The 21,147-nt window shown below is 42.1% G+C and overlaps 1 protein-coding gene across 1 annotated transcript in view; it reads right to left on the bottom strand.

Moving 5' to 3' along the window:
• Nucleotides 1-21,147, bottom strand: part of LOC120989557 (chromatin assembly factor 1 subunit A-B-like) — a 148,696-nt gene that overhangs the window by 72,464 nt on the left and 55,085 nt on the right. Inside the window, exon 7 of the mRNA XM_040417744.1 lies at nt 3,542-3,791. Within this exon, the coding sequence (XP_040273678.1) occupies nt 3,542-3,791 (250 nt within the window). The remainder of the gene's footprint in view (nt 1-3,541; nt 3,792-21,147) is intronic.

Raw genomic sequence — 21,147 nt, 5'->3', positions numbered from 1 at the left:
TTGACTGCCCTAATCTCTCGGGGAAATATCAGTAAGGGTCGTTTGGATTCTGTAAGACATTTTGTCCCATTAAAGGGAACCGGTCACCTCCTAAAACCATTCCAAGCCGCCAGTGTGTTTCTGATGATGCCTTTCTTACTGAAAGCAGATGCAGAAAAAGTACTGAAAATGTTTTATCCCCTGCCCGGCACGCATCTCCACACATGCTTGAAGTCAAGAAGGCAGCGGACTTTTTGCTTCAAGTCACGGTAACCACGCCCCCTTCGCTGTGACTGACAGCGCTTATGCAGAGTGTTTGGCAAAGCCAGCCGAACCGCCAGCTGTCAGTCACAGCGAAGGGGGCGTGGTTACTGTGACTTGAAGCAAGGACTTCAAGCATGTGTGGAGAAGCGCGCCAGGCAGGGCTGTCATTCAAAATTGCCACACCAATTCTCAGAATACCTGATGAGCACTGTGCATTTGGTAATCAAGACACTTCCAGCTTGACCGTCTCCTGGACTATCTACTGCAATTTGAGTGCAGTAGATATGGTTGTAGACTGCTAAATGGCCAGTGCGCATAAGGTAGTCTGAGAATCTTGGATGGCAGAAGTGGAGCCCAGGAATTAGTGGACCTGCAGCTAAAATAAATGAAAGAGGTCACCAGTTACATGTTCTCCGGTTAGTTTGTTGTGCATTTGCATACGTATACAATATTATCTAATGACATTATAATCAAAACGAATGCTCATCTCATTGCCTTTAAGAATAAAATCAGATTGAACCATAGTTCTATTATGTGGCTGAGGAAGCCAAGATGAGTTCATGGCAAGTTCAGTTTATATAAAAATAATTGTGAACATAAACGGACATTGTATTTAAAAGTTATTGCTAAGGATATGGGTTTATCTACGGGGAGTATACCAACTTCCTAAGACATGTCTGTCTGGAGGGAACAAGGTTGTTTCATGGATAAGCCATGACGTGATAAGGGTTCATATCCTTGAGGCACACCTGCTGTAAGAGGTTCAATTTATATATTTATATATATAGATCCAGAAAAAAGAGCGGCACTCCGGTAGATAAAAGCAAAGTGAACCCTTTATTCACACAGGTGGTGCAACGTTTCGGCTCCAAGCATGAGCCTTCTTCAAGCCTGGAGCCGAAACGTTGCACCACCTGTGTGAATAAAGGGTTCACTTTGCTTTTATCTACCGGAGTGCCGCTCTTTTTTCTGGATCCATTAATTGGGGCTTTAAGTCTAATCCCCTTGAGACGTGCACCCGCATTCTCTCTTTTGTGCCAGTGCCGCCATTTTTCATATATATATATATATATATATATATACACATATATATATCTGTATGGTATATTTAGTTTACAACATATGTTAATCAATAATTCATATAATGTGTTATCTATGTGTAACAATGTATTGATTTATATAGATATTCTACCATGTATTTATCATTTAGAAGGTATTGTAAAAGTTACAGAAACATTGAAGTTTATGTTAATTGGATTTCTGAGAAAAGTAAATGTTATTTCAAAACAATAGTTATTCATGGATGTAGATAAGTGAAATGTACAAGTTCCGATGCCAAGCATCAAAGCAGTTATATAAAATTTTCATCAAGTCAACCTATATTTCAAAAAGATATGAGAAGACAGCCAACTCCAACAAGTCCAGGATATAGGTAATTAAAAGTGTCAGTAAAAGACCTTCCTCAATGATGTCTATTGAGAAGGTCAAGGAGGTCATGTGAACATATTATTAGGTATTTAGTTTAAAGTTGTGATGTGCATCTGCAGTACCACAGTGCTATCTGGAGGCAGATGGACAATATTATATTATTTCATTATTTTGTTCTATACCATATTAGGAGTTAATATGACATCATGGTGTTATTAGCATGCGAATACACCCACCTTACCTGATTGGGAATCCCTAATCTAAAGGGGGGGAATAATTACTTGTGTGCGGAGCAGCAAGGGAATCTATAGAGATCTATATTAAGCCATAGATCCATCCATCCAATCAAAAAGAAAACTTGACCAGAAGAAACTTGAATTTTTTTTGGATTACTAGGAAAGTTCTTCAGAACTGGTCCCATCTGAACTCTGTCTACCTTTGACCCGGTAACGTATATTTTGTTTACTACTCGTGATATTAATAAGATATTTCTCTCGGTATATAGCCAAGAGTTCCCATACTGAGTGAATATATAGTGTTAGGCGCCTCCATAATGCTGATTATTCTCTTAGCAAAAATGCATATTGTTAATGGAAGATCTGACATTATTTGAAAAGAGGACTAAAACCCTTGGGAAGTTATTTTCCATAGTCTGATTGCCGAGCTGAATATTTTATCATATTAATATCATATTTTTGATTGGTCATAGGAAAACAGTCAAGGGATAACAGTTATTTTCCTGTATTAATCCGTGTTTTATTGCTATAGCCTGTTTGATAAACAGAAGATCCTAAGTTTCTCTTAGTATATGAGTGTGTTAAAAGTATGACACTGATTGTCATAAATCACTAACTCATACTGTGCTGATCAGATAGGGGTGTGTTAACACCACCGTGTGGTACATTTTGCGTATTATTTTGTAACGTCATCATTTGTTTTGCAATTGTATTGATTTTTATATTTTGTTTTATAATAAACGATTATATATTTTTGCATATACAATTGTCCCTTTGTTTCACTGCTTGCACAAATCAAATTAAGATACTTGATAAAAAGAACTTAGAGGCGTGTATGTTTTTTATCCTCTTTTATATGAAGATTCATTTTATATAGAAGATATATGACAACTTGTTATTTTCTTGAACCAGTAGGTTGTTTGAAAGTCATGAACCTTTCAACAAACTTTGCATTAATCAATAGTACAGTGTGTGTAAACTAGGAATAACACTTTATGGCTATTTTATCAGTTTATGGCCATTATCTGTCATTTTAGCAGTTTTCCTCTGTGCATAGTAAATATCTAGTTTGCAGTTCAGTCAGACATGATGGGTTGAGATTAGCTGCCCTCCACTGCTCACAGAAAGTAGAGAAAAATCTGCTTCGGAACCTTCTCTTATGCACTCCGAAGCAGGCACCAGATCATGGAGGACATTATTGAGAGGTACTGACCTGTATGGTTGTAAATATAGTTATTAGGAAATTTATATCTCAGCTCATGTAGCCCCAGCATTTTGCTTGTCTGATCGCTCACTGTCATTCTTCCCCCTCCCCTTTCCATAGACTTGCATTGACATGTATAAAATGATCCTATTGGAAGCTGCAGTGGGGGAACGGAGGGCTCCTTGAAAGGTCACTTTTTTAAACAAAGTCCTACCAGCCATTTTATTTTAATTTTTATTGGACCATACAACTCCTTTAATGACTTGTATGGCATGTGTGCATTCCCCCTTTACAATGCACTTTTTTTTCTTTAGTTTACCTCAACTTTTTTTTTTATGTCCAATTACATAAATTTAATGGATCACTGCAAATATAAAGACTTACATTTATCAAAATTATTTAAGGTAATAAAAAAAAAGCTACTCCTTACTTTCTCTGTCTTGTAAACTCTTACTGGAATTAAGTTCCTGGACCATGTTGTCCTCACCACCAGCAGGATCTATTATACATGCAGCAAATTTCTGAAGGAAATGAATCTCTGTTGAACCACTGCCAAACCAAACACATCCAATCACTAATGGCTTTAAAATATGAATTTTCTTTCCTTTAGACTGTAGCTCGTCCCACTCCTTTGCTTTCAGTCTTTGTCGGACCTTCTGATTTTCTGGGTTTTTGCACTCCTACAAAATAGGAAAGCAGCAGGAAGTGAGAGAAAGAATATCAACCTCTTCTTCACAGCACATAAAGAAACAAATCTCCACATCACAAGAACCATAACGTTTTTACTTTTCAGTTTACTAAGCTGTGGAGCTGAGGGCTTGTTTTTTGTAGGGCGACGTAGTTTATCGGTATCATTTTGGAGTACATAACACATTTTGATCGCTTTTATTCAGGTTTATTTTGTGGCGACTAAGCAAAAAATTTATATTTTTTTAACGGCATTCACTGCACCAGAAAATTTACATATTTGCATAGTGTGGGTTGTTATGGATGTGACGATACCAAATATGTGGAGATTTTTTCCATTGAAGAGGTTTTTTTAAATGGGAAAAAGCATATTTAATAGTTTTTTGTTTTTTTTTACTTTTATACTTTGTTTTATTTATAAGAGATGAAATTTTGAGCTCTTATAAAATACGTTGGAATATTCTTCTAGTGCGATGCATTTTAATGCAGGCTGCAACAGAGACACCTCATGTGAGAGCCAAACCCCTGTGCAGCACTTGGTCTGGGCCACCGTAAAAAAAAGGTGGTGGTCCAGCCTAAGGGAACTTGGTGACCGCTGTCAAAGCGGGAAAAAAAAACACACAAAAACAGAAAGGCATATGGGTCGTCACTAATGGGTTAACTGTCTACCCGTTTCAGACCTCTGTGGTTAGGTCCTTATTCATAAACCTGCACTAAGAAAATAAAGACTGTCACTTTTTGGAGACGCTGGACCCTCAATTGTTATTGGAGCTGAATTTCCAGCCGCAGTCCGTGCTTCCTACTGTGGCATCCTTAATCACTTTTTTCATTGTCTTACTCTTCTGTCTAGAAGTTCTGAGATGACTGCAGACATGCCCAGTAGAGAACTTCCACCTCTGGTCTTCAGAGGAGGAACTTACAACTGAGCATGTGCGTTGAAGCAGCCTGATGATACCTAGTATAAAGGTCTCATGCACGTTATGTCCGTACTACGGTCCGCAAACCATGGATCTGCAAAATATGCATACTTTCCTTGTGCAATATGCATTTTACTCACTCCCATTACCATCACTAGATATGACTATTCTTGTAGGCAACATGGACAAGAAAAGGGCATGTTTCATAATTTGTGGAATGGACACATGGATGAAACCAGTGTGCTGTGTTTGTTATTTTATTGCAGAATAGAAATGTATTGGTCCATGCACAAGCCACAAAAAATGCATATTGGACACACAAAATATGTTGTGTGCATGAGGCCCAAATGACAGGGGAGTAAGACCGGAGACGCGAGAACTAATGCCCTGTCTAGAACACCCTGTTTATCACTGGTTTTGATAAATAAGGGCCTTAGATCGATAGAATATAAAATATATTTATGATTAACATTTCTAAACTGCTTCAACCCAGACTTCACAGCTGTGTGCTACCTTCCATCATGATGACTGAGCAAGGCATGTAGATTGTTCAGCTGCAAGAGTGGGTTGTACCCAGAGGTCGCGCTACATTTTTTCTGGAAGAGTAAAAACACTCCTCTTACCATTTTTGAGGAGTATTTTCAGCCGATGAGGAGTACGAAAGTTACAGTAATTCAAATGGTTAATACGAAGGCCTACATAACATTAAGGGGTTGCTATTTATGCATGAAAACCATTACTAGTACTCTAGAACTGTCTTCCATGCATAAATGGAAAATTTAGACCATTATACATGTAGCTGAGGTCCCTGTTGCTCTGAGGGGGTCGGCACCGCTGAGGTCACTGTTGCAGTGATTTTATGAGGTTTAAAGGGTTTTTCCTAAGATCGATATTAATCACCTGTCGTTAAAAAAGGACCCCTCACCTCTCCTGATTTGTCTGTTTTGGTAACTACTTGCACCCCCACATGTAATAACAATCCTGGAGGATCTATTCTTATGACTTTATGTTGCACTATTCCTCTGTTATTCCTGTTATTAGTTATGAATGACTTGCTGGTAGTTTGCAGTGAAGGTCCAGATGGGGGTGTCACCGCACAGCCTGATATTATTCAATCAGTGCTGTCAACTGGTAACATCCAGCTGGACCTTTATTGCAGACTACTAGCAATTAGTTCATAAGTTCTAGTAGGAATAATAGAGTAATGGTACAATATAGAGTCACAAGAATTGACTCCCCAGAATTGTTATTGCATGGGAAATGCAAGTCGTTACTAAAACAGACATGTCCCCTTCAAGTACATGATCGCTGGGGGTCCCACCTTGGTTACCATGTTCTAGTGTTCTCTGGGTGAAGTATGGATAGGTAAATAGTGTTGATCTTGGGACAATCCCTTTAATTTTTGCTGCTGTTTCTGTGCTGCTAGTCACTGGGGTTTGCCATCCATCACGTGGCCATTGCTGCCCACCAAAGTTACGTCCTTGTAAATGAGCTCTCAGGTGAGTATGTCGTGCCACCGGGGCTGTTGGTAGACTCTGAAGAGACCTGAGGCACTGGCGGAGCAGGACACAGGTACAATGGATGGTGGTGCATGCTGGTGCCAAGGGCACAAGCGAAATCCCCGGGCACATACCTTGCAGGGCCACAGTCACATGTTGTGGATCTGGATGATGACATCACGCAGTGATAACCACTGATCTAGGGAGCAGCAACCTTCGGCACTCCAGCGCTGCTGTGAAACTACAACTCCCAGCATGCACACTTGCTCATCTGTTCTTGTAACTCCCAAAGAAGTGAAAGGAGGATACTGGGAGTTGTAGTTTCAGCACAGCTGGAGTGCCGGAGGTTGCTTATCCCTGATCTAGAGGCTGTCATTTTGTGTTACGCTTGATCTTGCTATAAAGGGGAGTTTGTCTTCCATGACCCATTGCCCCATCTCATTCCACAAAAAAGCCACCACCGCTGTGGTTATTGGATTATACAGTTTTACAGTGAAGTACTTCATGTGCTTGGCAGAGGGACTATGTCCTGGAGGCTGTAAATGGCCACATGCGGCACCGCATTACAGAAGAAATCCTTATAAGCATCTGATGGAACATGCTGCAATGAATCCTTGATGGATTCATAAGAAAGCCGACAGGTGACAGAGGTCTACGGGTGACAGGTCTGTCGTTATGGAGGTCTCCTGTTGGCGTGTCCAGCGCTGGGACCCCCGCTGACTTCTATAAGCAGGAGTCTGAAGCGCTCAGCCACTTTTCCTCACTGCTGACTGCGGTAGTGAAGACGGTCCCCCCTTCTATTGAGGCAGTCTTCACTACCGCGCTCAGCAGGGAGGAGCGCTCGGCAGAGCGCTTCAGACTCATCACTATAGGGTAAAAACAAGGCGCTCAGACCACCACTTACCCTGCCAGTAAGGATCGCGCGCCTCCCTCTTCAGAGCGGTGTGTCCTAAGCTCCGGCAGCTCGCTCAAACTGACCAATAACAAAGCTCCTTACTATAAGGAGCCTTGTTATTGGTTGTCTCAGGCAGCAGCATCGCTGCCTGCGCCGTTCACAGCATTCACTACACTTATGAATGGCAGGGAAAAGTCTAAGGCGTATCGGTACGCCTCAGACTTTTTCCAGGGAGTAAAATGGCCTGAACAGGCGTCTATGACGCTTGTACAGGCGTTATTGCGACCTCTGGTTGTACCACAGCTGGACTTCCAAAACAGAAGGAAGAGACTGTTTAATACGGTCCCTGCCTTCTGTGCACTGTATCCATAGTGCTCAATGAATCCCGTTCAAAACTGCATGCACCAAAAGATGCTTGAAAATCTAGGGGCAAAATAGCCGAAACAGATAGGTGGAGGCAAGGATTCTTTTCTACTTTAAACCCCTTCTGACCTATAGTCTTAATTCCTGTAAAACTGTCTTTTTTAAACCCCTTTCTGCAAAAGCCATTTTGGACCAAATTCCGAAGACCTAATTTTACAACACCCAATATGTCATCGTAAACTGCTGTTTGGGGGCACAGCAGCATTCATTTTTTTTTATAGACTCTACAATATCTTCAGAAATAAATGGAAATGTACCAAAGTTATATCCTCAGCATTTTTTCACTATTCAGGTCTCCAGATGGCGACCAAAATGGTCACAAATGCGACCTAGAATTGCAAAATGGCGACAAGACTTTGTAGTTTTGTCGCAATCTGCGCCTAGACCCTCCGCTGCTCTGCCGCTTTAAGAACGGGATTTCATACAGCAGGCAGACGGCAATCCAATAACAGAGGTCCGCACAGTACAGAGCTCTGTTATTAGTGAGGAGGCTGCTGATTGGTCATAGTATCGCCGGGCTGCCCTGCCATTGGCTGCTCCTCTCACACCCCCATTCTCCCGCGCTTAACACAGTAGCAGCTTGCTCTTCAGTCATGAAGACAGGGAGCTGCTCCATAGAACAGGTTAGCTTGAGAAGTTTTTCAGCGCATACTTAACATTCCACAAACAGTCACCCCTGCGCTGCTAAAAGGCTAATCCTTATGTCTTTACGACCCTGATAACACTCAGGGGGCCGCTGCTGGTGCTCCGTGTGAGCTCCCTGCCTGGGCTCACAAACATTCTTAATAAGGGAAGAAAAGGGTTAATAGGAGCCCTGCGCTGGTCAAGACACTAAAAAGACAGTGAACCATATCTCTTTCAATAACCTCCCCTCCTACGAAGCACGGACTATTGAAAGAGATATATGGTTCACTGGCTTTTTAGTGTCTTGACCAGCGCGGGGCTCATCTTAACCCTTTACATACTTAACATTAGCAAGTGGCGAGAAAACTGATGATCACCTCACCACTTGCTAATGGCTGCTGCTGCCCAGTATCCCCCGCCTACCTAACTCTCTCTGCGCGTTTCCTATTTTATGCTGAAGTGTGTGTGTGGGGGGGCTTTTCTGGTGTGAGCCCGATAAGTGCGATTGTGACCAGTTCCATCGGTTGGCGCAAGTGCGGCGGTATGAGGGAGCACTCTGCCATTTGTACAGCCTACGATGCGGCCACCACGCTGGGGAGGCTCAAGTGTGGCTGGCAGTGAAGGTGTTAAGGCCGCAGGGCTGCCAGTAGTTAAAGTAACAAGCCTGGTATAACAGGCTGATATAAGGAGCAGCCGCGCAGCCCACCTACTCCTTGCAGGACTCTGATCATGCACCCTGCCTATCCGCCCTTCCCAAACTATGGGCCCACTTACCGGCTACAGCCCACCTACTACAAACCCAAGGGGCCCTACTGGAAGCCTCCCTACAAGGGGGCCCCAGGGCCCATGAAGTCTGCCCTTCCCTTTGACTGCCTGGATAACTACCGTTGGGCTCAGCTGTAGGCCTTGCTCAGCCAGCTGGGGCCGGAGTTGGGGCTGACTGAGCCACTCTTACACCAAAGAAGTAGGGGTTCAGGTGAACCCCAGAGTGGACGCATCTGTTCAGTGTTCACGTGGGCCCCGTACGCTGAAGAGCCGCAAGGGATGGCCCCTACTGTGCCGTGTGTACTATGCACAGAGCAGCAGGGAGAGTGTAAAGTCCTATTCACCCTTCTAGAGCTCAATTAGGGTGAATAGGACAAGGGATGAAAGATCCCAGGTTCTAGCCCCTAAGGGGGGAAATGGTTATTAAATGAAAAGGTTAAAAAAAAAAAACTAAAAAAAAAAAAAAATATTAAGTTTAAATCACAAAAATTACATATCGCCACGCCCGAAAAAAGGGCGAACTATTAAAATATTTAAAAATATCTCCTATGCGGTGAACACCGTAACAGGAAAAAAAAATAAGAAAAAAAATTGCAATTTGCCTTTTTTTTGTTACCTTGTCCCGACAAAAATTAGGTTAGGACTGTTCTATTATGGTCCAGACATTCCATAAAATCTGGAATGCATGCAGCTTTTTTTGGTGTTTATTTTTTTTTTAACGTGGTATCAAGTATCGCGATACTTTTTTATGGTATCAAAATAGAGTCAAAATTTTGGTATCGTGACAACCCTAGGTAAGACCTGTTTTTTTAAAAAAATTTATTATTATACCGTAATTATATGCATTTTAAATTTGGCGACTAAATTTTTCAGGTTAGGAGCCAATGGCTCCTTGATATTTTTTTAGTCTGGAGCCCTGTTATTGGTCCAAAGTAATGCAACAATAAAATATTGTTTCTTATAGCCATCTATAAGCTTCTTGCATTTCTCATCTGGGATTTTCTCCCACTCTTCTGTTGGTTTGTTCAAGCTCATGAATGTGTGCAAGGTTCTTTTTCCCAATGGCAGATTTCAGCTCACCCCAAATATTTTCAATGGGATTGAGGTCAGGACTCATTGCTAGCCATTTTAAAAACAGTCATTTTCTCTTTTTTTAACCATTCCTGTGTAACTTTTGGATGTGTGCTTTGGGTCCTTGTCTTGCCTAGAGGACCCATGATCTTCGACTCAAAGTTTTCTTACACTGGGTAGGACATTTCACGCTAAAATCTCTTGATAATTCTCTGATTTCATGATTCCTGTGATACGGTCATGGTCTCCAGTACCAGACGCAGTAAAGCAATCCCACAGCATTATGGATTCTCCACCATGCTCAACTCCTTAACGACCCAGGACGAGAATGCTCGTCCTAAATGGCCAGTACTTTGCGCCCCAGAACAAGCATTTTTGTCCTGCTCTCCTTCCTCCCCGCCAAGTGCGCTGCTGCGATCAGCAGCACGGATCCGGCTGTTTCTGACAGCCGGATGCGCGCTGCATCTACCAGCATCGGTGATAACGCTGATACATTAACCACCTCCGGACCGCCTAACGCAGGATCGCGTTCCGGAGGTGGCAGCGCTGCGCACAGTCACGCATATACGCGTCATCTCGCGAGACGCGAGATTTCCTGTGAACGCGCGCACACAGGCGCGCGCGCTCACAGGAACGGAAGGTAAGAGAGTTGATCTCCAGCCTGCCAGCGGCGATCGTTCGCTGGCAGGCTGGAGATGTGTTTTTTTTAACCCCTAACAGGTATATTAGACGCTGTTTTGATAACAGCGTCTAATATACCTGCTACCTGGTCCTCTGGTGGTCCCATTTGTTTGGATCGACCACCAGAGGACACAGGTAGCTCAGTAAAGTAGCACCAAGCACCACTACACTACACTACACCCCCCCCCCCATCACTTATTAACCCCTTATTAGCCCCTGATCACCCCTAATCACCCCTGATCACCCCATATAGACTCCCTGATCACCCCCCTGTCATTGATTACCCCCCTGTCATTGATCAACCCCCTGTAAAGCTCCATTCAGACGTCCGCATGATTTTTACGGATCCACTGATAGATGGATCGGATCCGCAAAACGCATCCGGACGTCTGAATGAAGCCTTACAGGGGCATGATCAATGACTGTGGTGATCACCCCATATAGACTCCCTGATCACCCCCCTGTCATTGATTACCCCCCTGTCATTGATTACCCCCCTGTAAAGCTCCATTCAGATGTCCGCATGATTTTTACGGATGCACTGATACATGGATCGGATCCGCAAAACGCATCCGGTCGTCTGAATGAAGCCTTACAGGGGCATGATCAATGACTGTGGTGATCACCCCCCTGTCATTGATCACCCCCCTGTAAAGCTCCATTCAGATGTCCGCATGATTTTTACGGATGCACTGATAGATGGATCGGATCCGCAAAACGCATCCGGACGTCTGAATGAAGCCTTACAGGGGCATGATCAATGACTGTGGTGATCACCCCATATAGACTCCCTGATCACCCCCCTGTCATTGATTACCCCCCTGTCATTGATTACCCCCCTGTAAAGCTCCATTCAGATGTCCGCATGATTTTTACGGATGCACTGATAGATGGATCGGATCCGCAAAACGCATCCGGACGTCTGAATGAAGCCTTACAGGGGCATGATCAATGACTGTGGTTATCACCCCATATAGACTCCCTGATCACCCCCCTGTAAAGCTCCATTCAGATGTCCGCATGATTTTTACGGATGCACTGATACATGGATCGGATCCGCAAAACGCATCCGGTCGTCTGAATGAAGCCTTACAGGGGCATGATCAATGACTGTGGTGATCACCCCCCTGTCATTGATTACCCCCCTGTAAAGCTCCATTCAGATGTCCGCATGATTTTTACGGATGCACTGATAGATGGATCCGATCCGCAAAACGCATCCGGACGTCTGAATGAAGCCTTACAGGGGCATGATCAATGACTGTGGTGATCACCCCATATAGACTCCCTGATCACCCCCCTGTCATTGATCACCCCCCTGTCATTGATTACCCCCCTGTAAAGCTCCATTCAGATGTCCGCATGATTTTTACGGATGCACTGATAGATGGATCCGATCCGCAAAACGCATCCGGACGTCTGAATGAAGCCTTACAGGGGCATGATCAATGACTGTGGTGATCACCCCATATAGACTCCCTGATCACCCCCCTGTCATTGATCACCCCCCTGTCATTGATTACCCCCCTGTAAAGCTCCATTCAGATGTCCGCATGATTTTTACGGATGCACTGATAGATGGATCGGATCCGCAAAACGCATCCGGACGTCTGAATGAAGCCTTACACGGGCGTGATCAATGACTGTGGTTATCACCCCATATAGACTCCCTGATCACCCCCCTGTCATTGATCACCCCCCTGTCATTGATCACCCCCCCTGTCATTGATCACCCCCCCTGTCATTGATCACCCCTCTGTAAGGCTCCATTCAGATATTTTTTTGGCCCAAGTTAGCAGAATTTTTTTTTTTTTTTTCTTACAAAGTCTCATATTCCACTAACTTGTGTCAAAAAATAAAATCTCACATGAACTCACCATACCCCTCACGGAATCCAAATGCGTAAAATTTTTTAGACATTTATATTCCAGACTTCTTCTCACGCTTTAGGGCCCCTAGAATGCCAGGGCAGTATAAATACCCCACATGTGACCCCATTTCGGAAAGAAGACACCCCCAGGTATTCCGTGAGGGGCATATTGAGTCCATGAAAGATTGAAATTTTTGTCCCAAGTTAGCGGAACGGGAGACTTTGTGAGAAAAAAATTAAAAATATCAATTTCCGCTAACTTGTGCCAAAAAAAAAAAATTTCTATGAACTCGCCATGCCCCTCATTGAATACCTTGGGGTGTCTTCTTTCCAAAATGGGGTCACATGTGGGGTATTTATACTGCCCTGGCATTCTAGGGGCCCCAAAGCGTGAGAAGAAGTCTGGTATCCAAATGTCTAAAAATGCCCTCCTAAAAGGAATTTGGGCACCTTTGCGCATCTAGGCTGCAAAAAAGTGTCACACATCTGGTATCGCCGTACTCAGGAGAAGTTGGGGAATGTGTTTTGGGGTGTCATTTTACATATACCCATGCTGGGTGAGAGAAATATCTTGGTCAAATGCCAACTTTGTATAAAAAAATGGGAAAAGTTGTCTTTTGCCAAGATATTTCTCTCACCCAGCATGGGTATATGTAAAATGACACCCCAAAACACATTCCCCAACTTCTCCTGAATACGGCGATACCACATGTGTGACACTTTTTTGCAGCCTAGGTGGGCAAAGGGGCCCATATTCCAAAGAGCACCTTTAGGATTTCACAGGTCATTTACCTACTTACCACACATTAGGGCCCCTGGAAAATGCCAGGGCAGTATAACTACCCCACAAGTGACCCCATTTTGGAAAGAAGACACCCCAAGGTATTCCGTGAGGGGCATGGCGAGTTCCTAGAATTTTTTATTTTTTGTCACAAGTTAGTGGAAAATGCTTATTTTTTTTTTTTTTTTTTTTTTCATACAAAGTCTCATATTCCACTAACTTGTGACAAAAAATAAAAACTTCCATGAACTCACTTTGCCCATCAGCGAATACCTTGGGGTCTCTTCTTTCCAAAATGGGGTCACTTGTGGGGTAGTTATACTGCCCTGGCATTCTAGGGGCCCAAATGTGTGGTAAGGAGTTTGAAATCAAATTCTGTAAAAAATGACCTGTGAAATCCGAAAGGTGCTCTTTTGAATATGGGCCCCTTTGCCCACCTCGGCTGCAAAAAAGTGTCACACATCTGGTATCTCCGTAATCGGGAGAAGTTGGGGAATGTGTTTTGGGGTGTCATTTTACATATACCCATGCTGGGTAAGAGAAATATCTTGGCAAAAGACAACTTTTCCCATTTTTTTATACAAAGTTGGCATTTGACCAAGATATTTATCTCACCCAGCATGGGTATATGTAAAAAGACACCCCAAAACACATTCCTCAACTTCTCCTGAATACAGAGATACCAGATGTGTGACACTTTTTTGCAGCCTAGGTGGGCAAAGGGGCCCACATTCCAAAGAGCACCTTTCGGATTTCACAGGTCATTTACCTACTTACCACACATTTGGGCCCCTAGAATGCCAGGGCAGTATAACTACCCCACAAGTGACCCCATTTTGGAAAGAAGAGACCCCAAGGTATTCGCTGATGGGCATAGTGAGTTCATGGAAGTTTTTATTTTTTGTCACAAGTTTGTGGAATATGAGACTTTGTATGAAAAAAAAAAAAAAAAAAAAAAATCATCATTTTCCACTAACTTGTGACAAAAAATAAAAAATTCTAGGAACTCGCCATGCCCCTCACGGAATACCTTGGGGTGTCTTCTTTCCAAAATGGGGTCACTTGTGGGGTAGTTATACTGCCCTGGTATTCTAGGGGCCCAAATGTGTGGTAAGGAGTTTGAAATCAAATTCAGGAAAAAATGAGGAGTGAAATCCGAAAGGTGCTCTTTGGAATATGGGCCCCTTTGCCCACCTAGGCTGCAAAAAAGTGTCACACATCTGGTATCCCCGTACTCAGGAGAAGTTGAGGAATGTGTTTTGGGGTGTCTTTTTACATATACCCATGCTGGGTGAGATAAATATCTTGGTCAAATGACAACTTTGTATAAAAAAATGGGAAAAGTTGTCTTTTGCCAAGATATTTCTCTCACCCAGCATGGGTATATATAAAATGACACCCCAAAACACATTCCCCACCTTCTCCTGAGTACGGAGATACCAGATGTGTGACACTTTTTTGCAGCCTAGGTGGGCAAAGGGGCCCATATTCCAAAGAGCACCTTTCGGATTTCACAGGTCATTTTTTACAGAATTTGATTTCAAACTCCTTACCACACATTTGGGCCCCTAGAATGCCAGGGCAGTATAACTACCCCACAAGTGACCCCATTTTGGAAAGAAGAGACCCCAAGGTATTCGCTGATGGGCATAGTGAGTTCATAGAAGTTTTTATTTTTTGTCACAAGTTAGTGGAATATGAGACTTTGTAAGGAAAAAAAAAAAAAAAAAAAAAATCATCATTTTCCGCTAACTTGTGACAAAAAATAAAAAGTTCTATGAACTCACTATGCCCATCAGCGAATACCTTAGGGTGTGTACTTTCAGAAATGGGGTCATTTGTGGGGTGTTTGTACTGTCTGGGCATTGTAGAACCTCAGGAAACATGACAGGTGCTCAGAAAGTCAGAGCTGCTTCAAAAAGCGGAAATTCACATTTTTGTACCATAGTTTGTAAACGCTATAACTTTTACCCAAACCATTTTTTTTTTACCCAAACATTTTTTTTTTATCAAAGACATGTAGAACTATAAATTTAGAGCAAAATTTCTATATGGATGTCGTTTTTTTTGCAAAATTTTACAACTGAAAGTGAAAAATGTCATTTTTTTGCAAAAAAAACGTTAAATTTCGATTAATAACAAAAAAAGTAAAAATGTCAGCAGCAATGAAATACCACCAAATGAAAGCTCTATTAGTGAGAAGAAAAGGAGGTAAAATTCATTTGGGTGGTAAGTTGCATGACCGAGCAATAAACGGTGAAAGTAGTGTAGGTCAGAAGTGTAAAAAGTGGCCTGGTCTTTCAGGGTGTTTAAGCACTGGGGGCTGAGGTGGTTAACCCCTCATATGAAGGCGGCATATGGGAGGTTTGAGCACCCTCTCCCTTGCCATCGGGTCCCCACGGTGGCAGGGACCCGATGGTTGCCAGCTACGGAAGTCCAGGAGATCCAGCCTGAGGGCTGGGTCTCCTAGGCAACTGTCAGCGTGTTACTGTGTAAGACGCTGACAGTTCAATTCAGTACAATACAGAATGTATTGTACTGAATTGAAACAGGGATCAAACCCTGAAAAGGTGAGGTCCCACAGTGGGACAAATATAAAAAGGGGGAAAAAAAATAAGTGCAAAAAATTGTTTATAATAATAAAAAAAAAAATTAAGTTTCAAGTAACAAAAAAAGCGTCCTTTTCCCAAAATAAAGTAAAAAAAAATATATAAAAATAAATAAATTAAAAATAGGGAAAATAAAAGTAGTCATATTAAGTATCGCCGCGTCCTTATCGACCAGCTCTATAAAAAGATCACATGACCTAACCCCTCAGATGAACAGTCAAAAAAATAAAAGAAAAACTGTGCTAAAAATAAAAAAAAATGTTGTCACCTTACACCACTAAACGATCAAAAAGGCGTATGCCCCCCAAAATAGTACCAATCTAACAGTCATCTCATCCCGCAAAAAATTAGCCCCTACCTAAGAATCGGCCAAAAAATGCTTTTATTCTGTTAAATGTTAATTTTTTTTTAAAAAAAGTATAGACATATTAGGTATCGCTGCGTCGATAACAACCTGCTCTATAAAAATACCACATTATATAACCCCTCCGGTGAATACTATAAAAAATTGTGTGTCAAAAAGCTATTTTTTGTCACCTTACATCACAAAAAGTGTAATAGCAATCAAAAAGTTATATGCACCCCAAAATATCAAACTCATCTCATCCCGCAAAAATGATACCCTACCCTAAGACAATCGCCCAAAAAATAAAACTATGGCTCTCAGACTATGGAGACACTAAAACATATTTTGTTTCAAATATATTATTGTGTAAAACTTAAAGGGCTTCTGTCACCCCACTAAACTTTTTTTTTGTGTACTTATAATCCCTATACTGCGATATATCTATACATTATGTTATTAATCATTTTCGTTCAGTAGATATGTCAAAAAACACACTTTTATAATATGCTAATTACCTGTCTACCAGCAAGTAGGGAGTCTACTTGCTGGTAGCAGCCGCAAAAAACCGCCCCCTCCTCCTGTTGATTGACAGGGCCAGCCGCGATCTCCTCCTCCGAATGGCCCTTTAACCATTTAAAAAAATCGCGCGCCTGTGTTGATTCGGCGCAGGCGCTCTGAGAGAAGGAGGCTCGCCTCCTCAGCACTCCCTCAGTGCGCCTGCACCGATGACGTCTTCTCTTTCGGTGACTTCATCGGCGCAGGCGCACTGAGGGAGTGCTGAGGAGGCGAGCCTCCTTATCTCAGAGCGCCTGCGCCGAATCAACACAGGTGCGCTATTTTTGAAATGCTGACAGGGCCAGTCGAAGGAGGAGATCGCGGCTGGCTTTGTCAATCAACAGGGGGGGGGGGGGGGGTTTGCGGCTGCTACCAGCAAGTAGACGCCCTACTTGCTGGTAGACAGGTAATTAGCATATTATAAAAGTACGTTTTTTTACATGTCTACTGAACAAAAATGATTAATAACAATGTATAGATATATCGCAGGATAGGGATTATAAGTACACAAAAAAAAAAAAAAAAAGAGTTTAGTGGGGTGACAGAAGCCCTTTAAATAAAATAAATCATACATATTAGGTATTGCCATGTCTGTAACAACCTGCTCTATAATAATATCACATGACCTAACCCCTCAGATAAACACTGTAAAAAAAAAAAAAAAAAGCAGCAATTTTTTTTGTCAACTTACATCACAAAATGTGTAATACCAAGCGATCAAAAAGTCATACGCATCCCAAAATAGTACCAGTCATCTGAGCACACAAAAAAAATGACCCTACTTAAGACAATCGCCCAAAAAATAAAACTAGGGCTCTCAAAATATGAAGACACTGAAACATGATTTTTTATTTAAAAAAAAGCTGTTATTGTGTAAAACAAATAAAATATACATATTAGGTATCGCTGTGTCCGTAAGAACCTGCTGTATAAAAATATCACATAAACTAACCCCTCTGGTGAACAGTGTAAAAAACAAACAAAAAACCTTACATTACAAAAAGTGTAACACCAAGCGATCAAAAAGTCATATGCACCTTAAAATAGTACCAGTCATCTCATACCAAAGAGAGAGAGAGGAAAAAATAAAAAAAAAGGCTTTCAGACTATGGAGACACTAATAAAATTATTTGTTTAATATTTGATCGCATCTGTAACAACCTGCTCTATAAAAATAGCACATTATTTAACCTGTCAGATGAACATTGTAAATAACAAAATAAAAAAACAGTGCCAAAAAGCTATTTTTTGTTACCTTGCCTCACAAAAAGAGTAAATCTAGAGCAACCAAAAATCATATGTACCCTGCCACCTTATCCCGTAGTTTCCAAAATGGGGGTCATTTTTTTTTTTGAGTTTCTACTCTAGGGGTGCTTCAGGGGGTCTTCAAATGTGACATGGCAGCTTAAAATTATCCCAGTGAAATCTGCTTTCCAAAAACCATATGGAGTTCCTTTCCTTCTGCGCAATGCCGTGTGCCCGTACAGCAGTTTACGACCACATATGGGGCGTTTCTGTAAACTACAGAATCAGGGCAATAAATATTGAGTTTTGTTTCCACTAACCCTTGCTTTGTTAGAAGAAACATTTTTTTATTAAAATGGAAAATCTGCCAAAAAATTGAAATTCTGAAATTTCATCTCCATTTTCCATTCTTAAAGAACACCTAAACTGTTAAAGTTTGTAAAATCAGTTTTGAAAACCTTGAGGGTGTAGTTTCCAAAATAGGGTCATTTTGCGTCGTTTCTATTCTGTAAGCCTCACAAAGTGACTTCAGATCTGAACTGGTCCTTAAAAAGTGGGTGGAATTATTTGAAAAATTTCAAGATTTGCTTCTAAACTTCTAACGTCCCCAAAAAATAAAATGACATTCACAAAATTATCCAAACATGAAGTAGACATATGGGAAATGTAAAGTAATGACTATTTTTGGAGTTATCACTATTATATAAGTAGAGAAATTAAAATTTGGAAATTCTAAATTCTGGGCAAATTTGGTATTTAAAGAAAAAAAAATTTAAATAAAATTTTTTGACTCCATTTTACCACTGTCATGAAGTACAATACACTGCGTGCAGAATTATTAGGCAAATGAGTATTTTGACCACATCATCCTCTTTATGCATGTTGTCTTACTCCAAGCTGTATAGGCTCGAAAGCCTACTACCAATTAAGCATATTAGGTGATGTGCATCTCTGTAATGAGAAGGGGTGTGGTCTAATGACATCAACACCCTATATTAGGTGTGCATAATTATTAGGCAACTTCCTTTCCTTTGGCAAAATGGGTCAAAAGAAGGACTTGACAGGCTCAGAAAAGTCAAAAACAGTGAGATATCTTGCAGAGGGATGCAGCACTCTTAAAATTGCAAAGCTTCTGAAGCGTGATCATCGAACGATCAAGCGTTTTATTCAAAATAGTCAACAGGGTCGCAAGAAGCGCGTGGAAAAACCAAGGCGCAAAATAACTGCCCATGAACTGAGAAAAGTCAAGCGTGCAGCTGCCAAGATGCCACTTGCCACCAGTTTGGCCATATTTCAGAGCTGCAACATCACTGGAGTGCCCAAAAGCACAAGGTGTGCAATACTCAGAGACATGGCCAAGGTAAGAAAGGCTGAAAGACGACCACCACTGAACAAGACACACAAGCTGAAACGTCAAGACTGGGCCAAGAAATATCTCAAGACTGATTTTTCTAAGGTTTTATGGACTGATGAAATGAGAGTGAGTCTTGATGGGCCAGATGGATGGGCCCGTGGCTGGATTGGTAAAGGGCAGAGAGCTCCAGTCCGACTCAGACGCCAGCAAGGTGGAGGTGGAGTACTGGTTTGGGCTGGTATCATCAAAGATGAGCTTGTGGGGCCTTTTCGGGTTGAGGATGGAGTCAAGCTCAACTCCCAGTCCTACTGCCAGTTTCTGGAAGACACCTTCTTCAAGCAGTGGTACAGGAAGAAGTCTGCATCCTTCAAGAAAAACATGATTTTCATGCAGGACAATGCTCCATCACACGCGTCCAAGTACTCCACAGCGTGGCTGGCAAGAAAGGGTATAAAATAAGAAAATCTAATGACATGGCCTCCTTGTTCACCTGATCTGAACCCCATTGAGAACCTGTGGTCCATCATCAAATGTGAGATTTACAAGGAGGGAAAACAGTACACCTCTCTGAACAGTGTCTGGGAGGCTGTGGTTGCTGCTGCACGCAATGTTGATGGTGAACAGATCAAAACACTGACAGAATCCATGGATGGCAGGCTTTTGAGTGTCCTTGCAAAGAAAGGTGGCTATATTGGTCACTGATTTGTTTTTGTTTTATTTTTGAATGTCAGAAATGTATATTTGTGAATGTTGAGATGTTATATTGGTTTCACTGGTAAAAATAAATAATTGAAATGGGTATATATTTGTTAAGTTGCCTAATAATTATGCACAGTAAGTCACCTGCACACACAGATATCCCCCTAAAATAGCTAAAACTAAAAACAAACTAAAAACTACTTCCAAAAATATTCAGCTTTGATATTAATGAGTTTTTTGGGTTCATTGAGAACATGGTTGTTGTTCAATAATAAAATTAATCCTCAAAAATACAACTTGCCTAATAATTCTGCACTCCCTGTATGTGACGAGAAAATCTCAGAATGGCCTGGATAAGTAAAAGCATTTTAAAGTTATCACTAGGGGTGCACCGAAATGAAAATTCTGGTCCGAAACCGAAAATTTAGGATGCCCTTGACCGAAAACCAAAACCGCCTTTTTGCCCAAATACTTTTAAAATACTTTTTTTTAATGATTGGCACTGTAATGGAGAGGGGGATCTGTGGATGGCGCTGTTATGGAGAGGTGGATCTGTGGGTGGCGCTGTTATGGAGAGGGGGATCTGTGGGTGGCGCTGTTATGGAGAGGGGGATCTGTGGGTGGCGCTGTTATGGAGAGGGGGATCTGTGGGTGGCGCTGTTATGGAGAGTGGGATCTGTGGGTGGCGCTGTTATGGAGAGTGGGATCTGTGGGTGGCGCTGTTATGGAGAGGGGGATCTGTGGGTGGCTCTGTTATGGAGAGGGGGATCTGTGGGTGGCGCTGTTATGGAGAGGGGGATCTGTGGGTGGCGCTGTTATGGAGAGGGGGATCTGTGGGTGGCGCTGTTATGGAGAGGGGGATCTGTGAGTGGCGCTGTTATGGAGAGGGGGATCTGTGGGTGGCGCTGTTATGGAGGGGGGGGGATATGTGCACTGTTATGGAAAGGGGATATGTGCACTGTTATGGGCATAACAGTGCACAGATCCCTTTCCCTATAACAGTGCACAGATCCCT

This window comes from Bufo bufo, chromosome 2 (assembly GCF_905171765.1).
Source record: "Bufo bufo chromosome 2, aBufBuf1.1, whole genome shotgun sequence".
Lineage (NCBI taxonomy): Eukaryota > Metazoa > Chordata > Amphibia > Anura > Bufonidae > Bufo > Bufo bufo.
The sequence above is the reverse complement of the archived record's forward strand: the minus strand, read 5'-3'. Positions and strand labels throughout refer to the sequence as shown.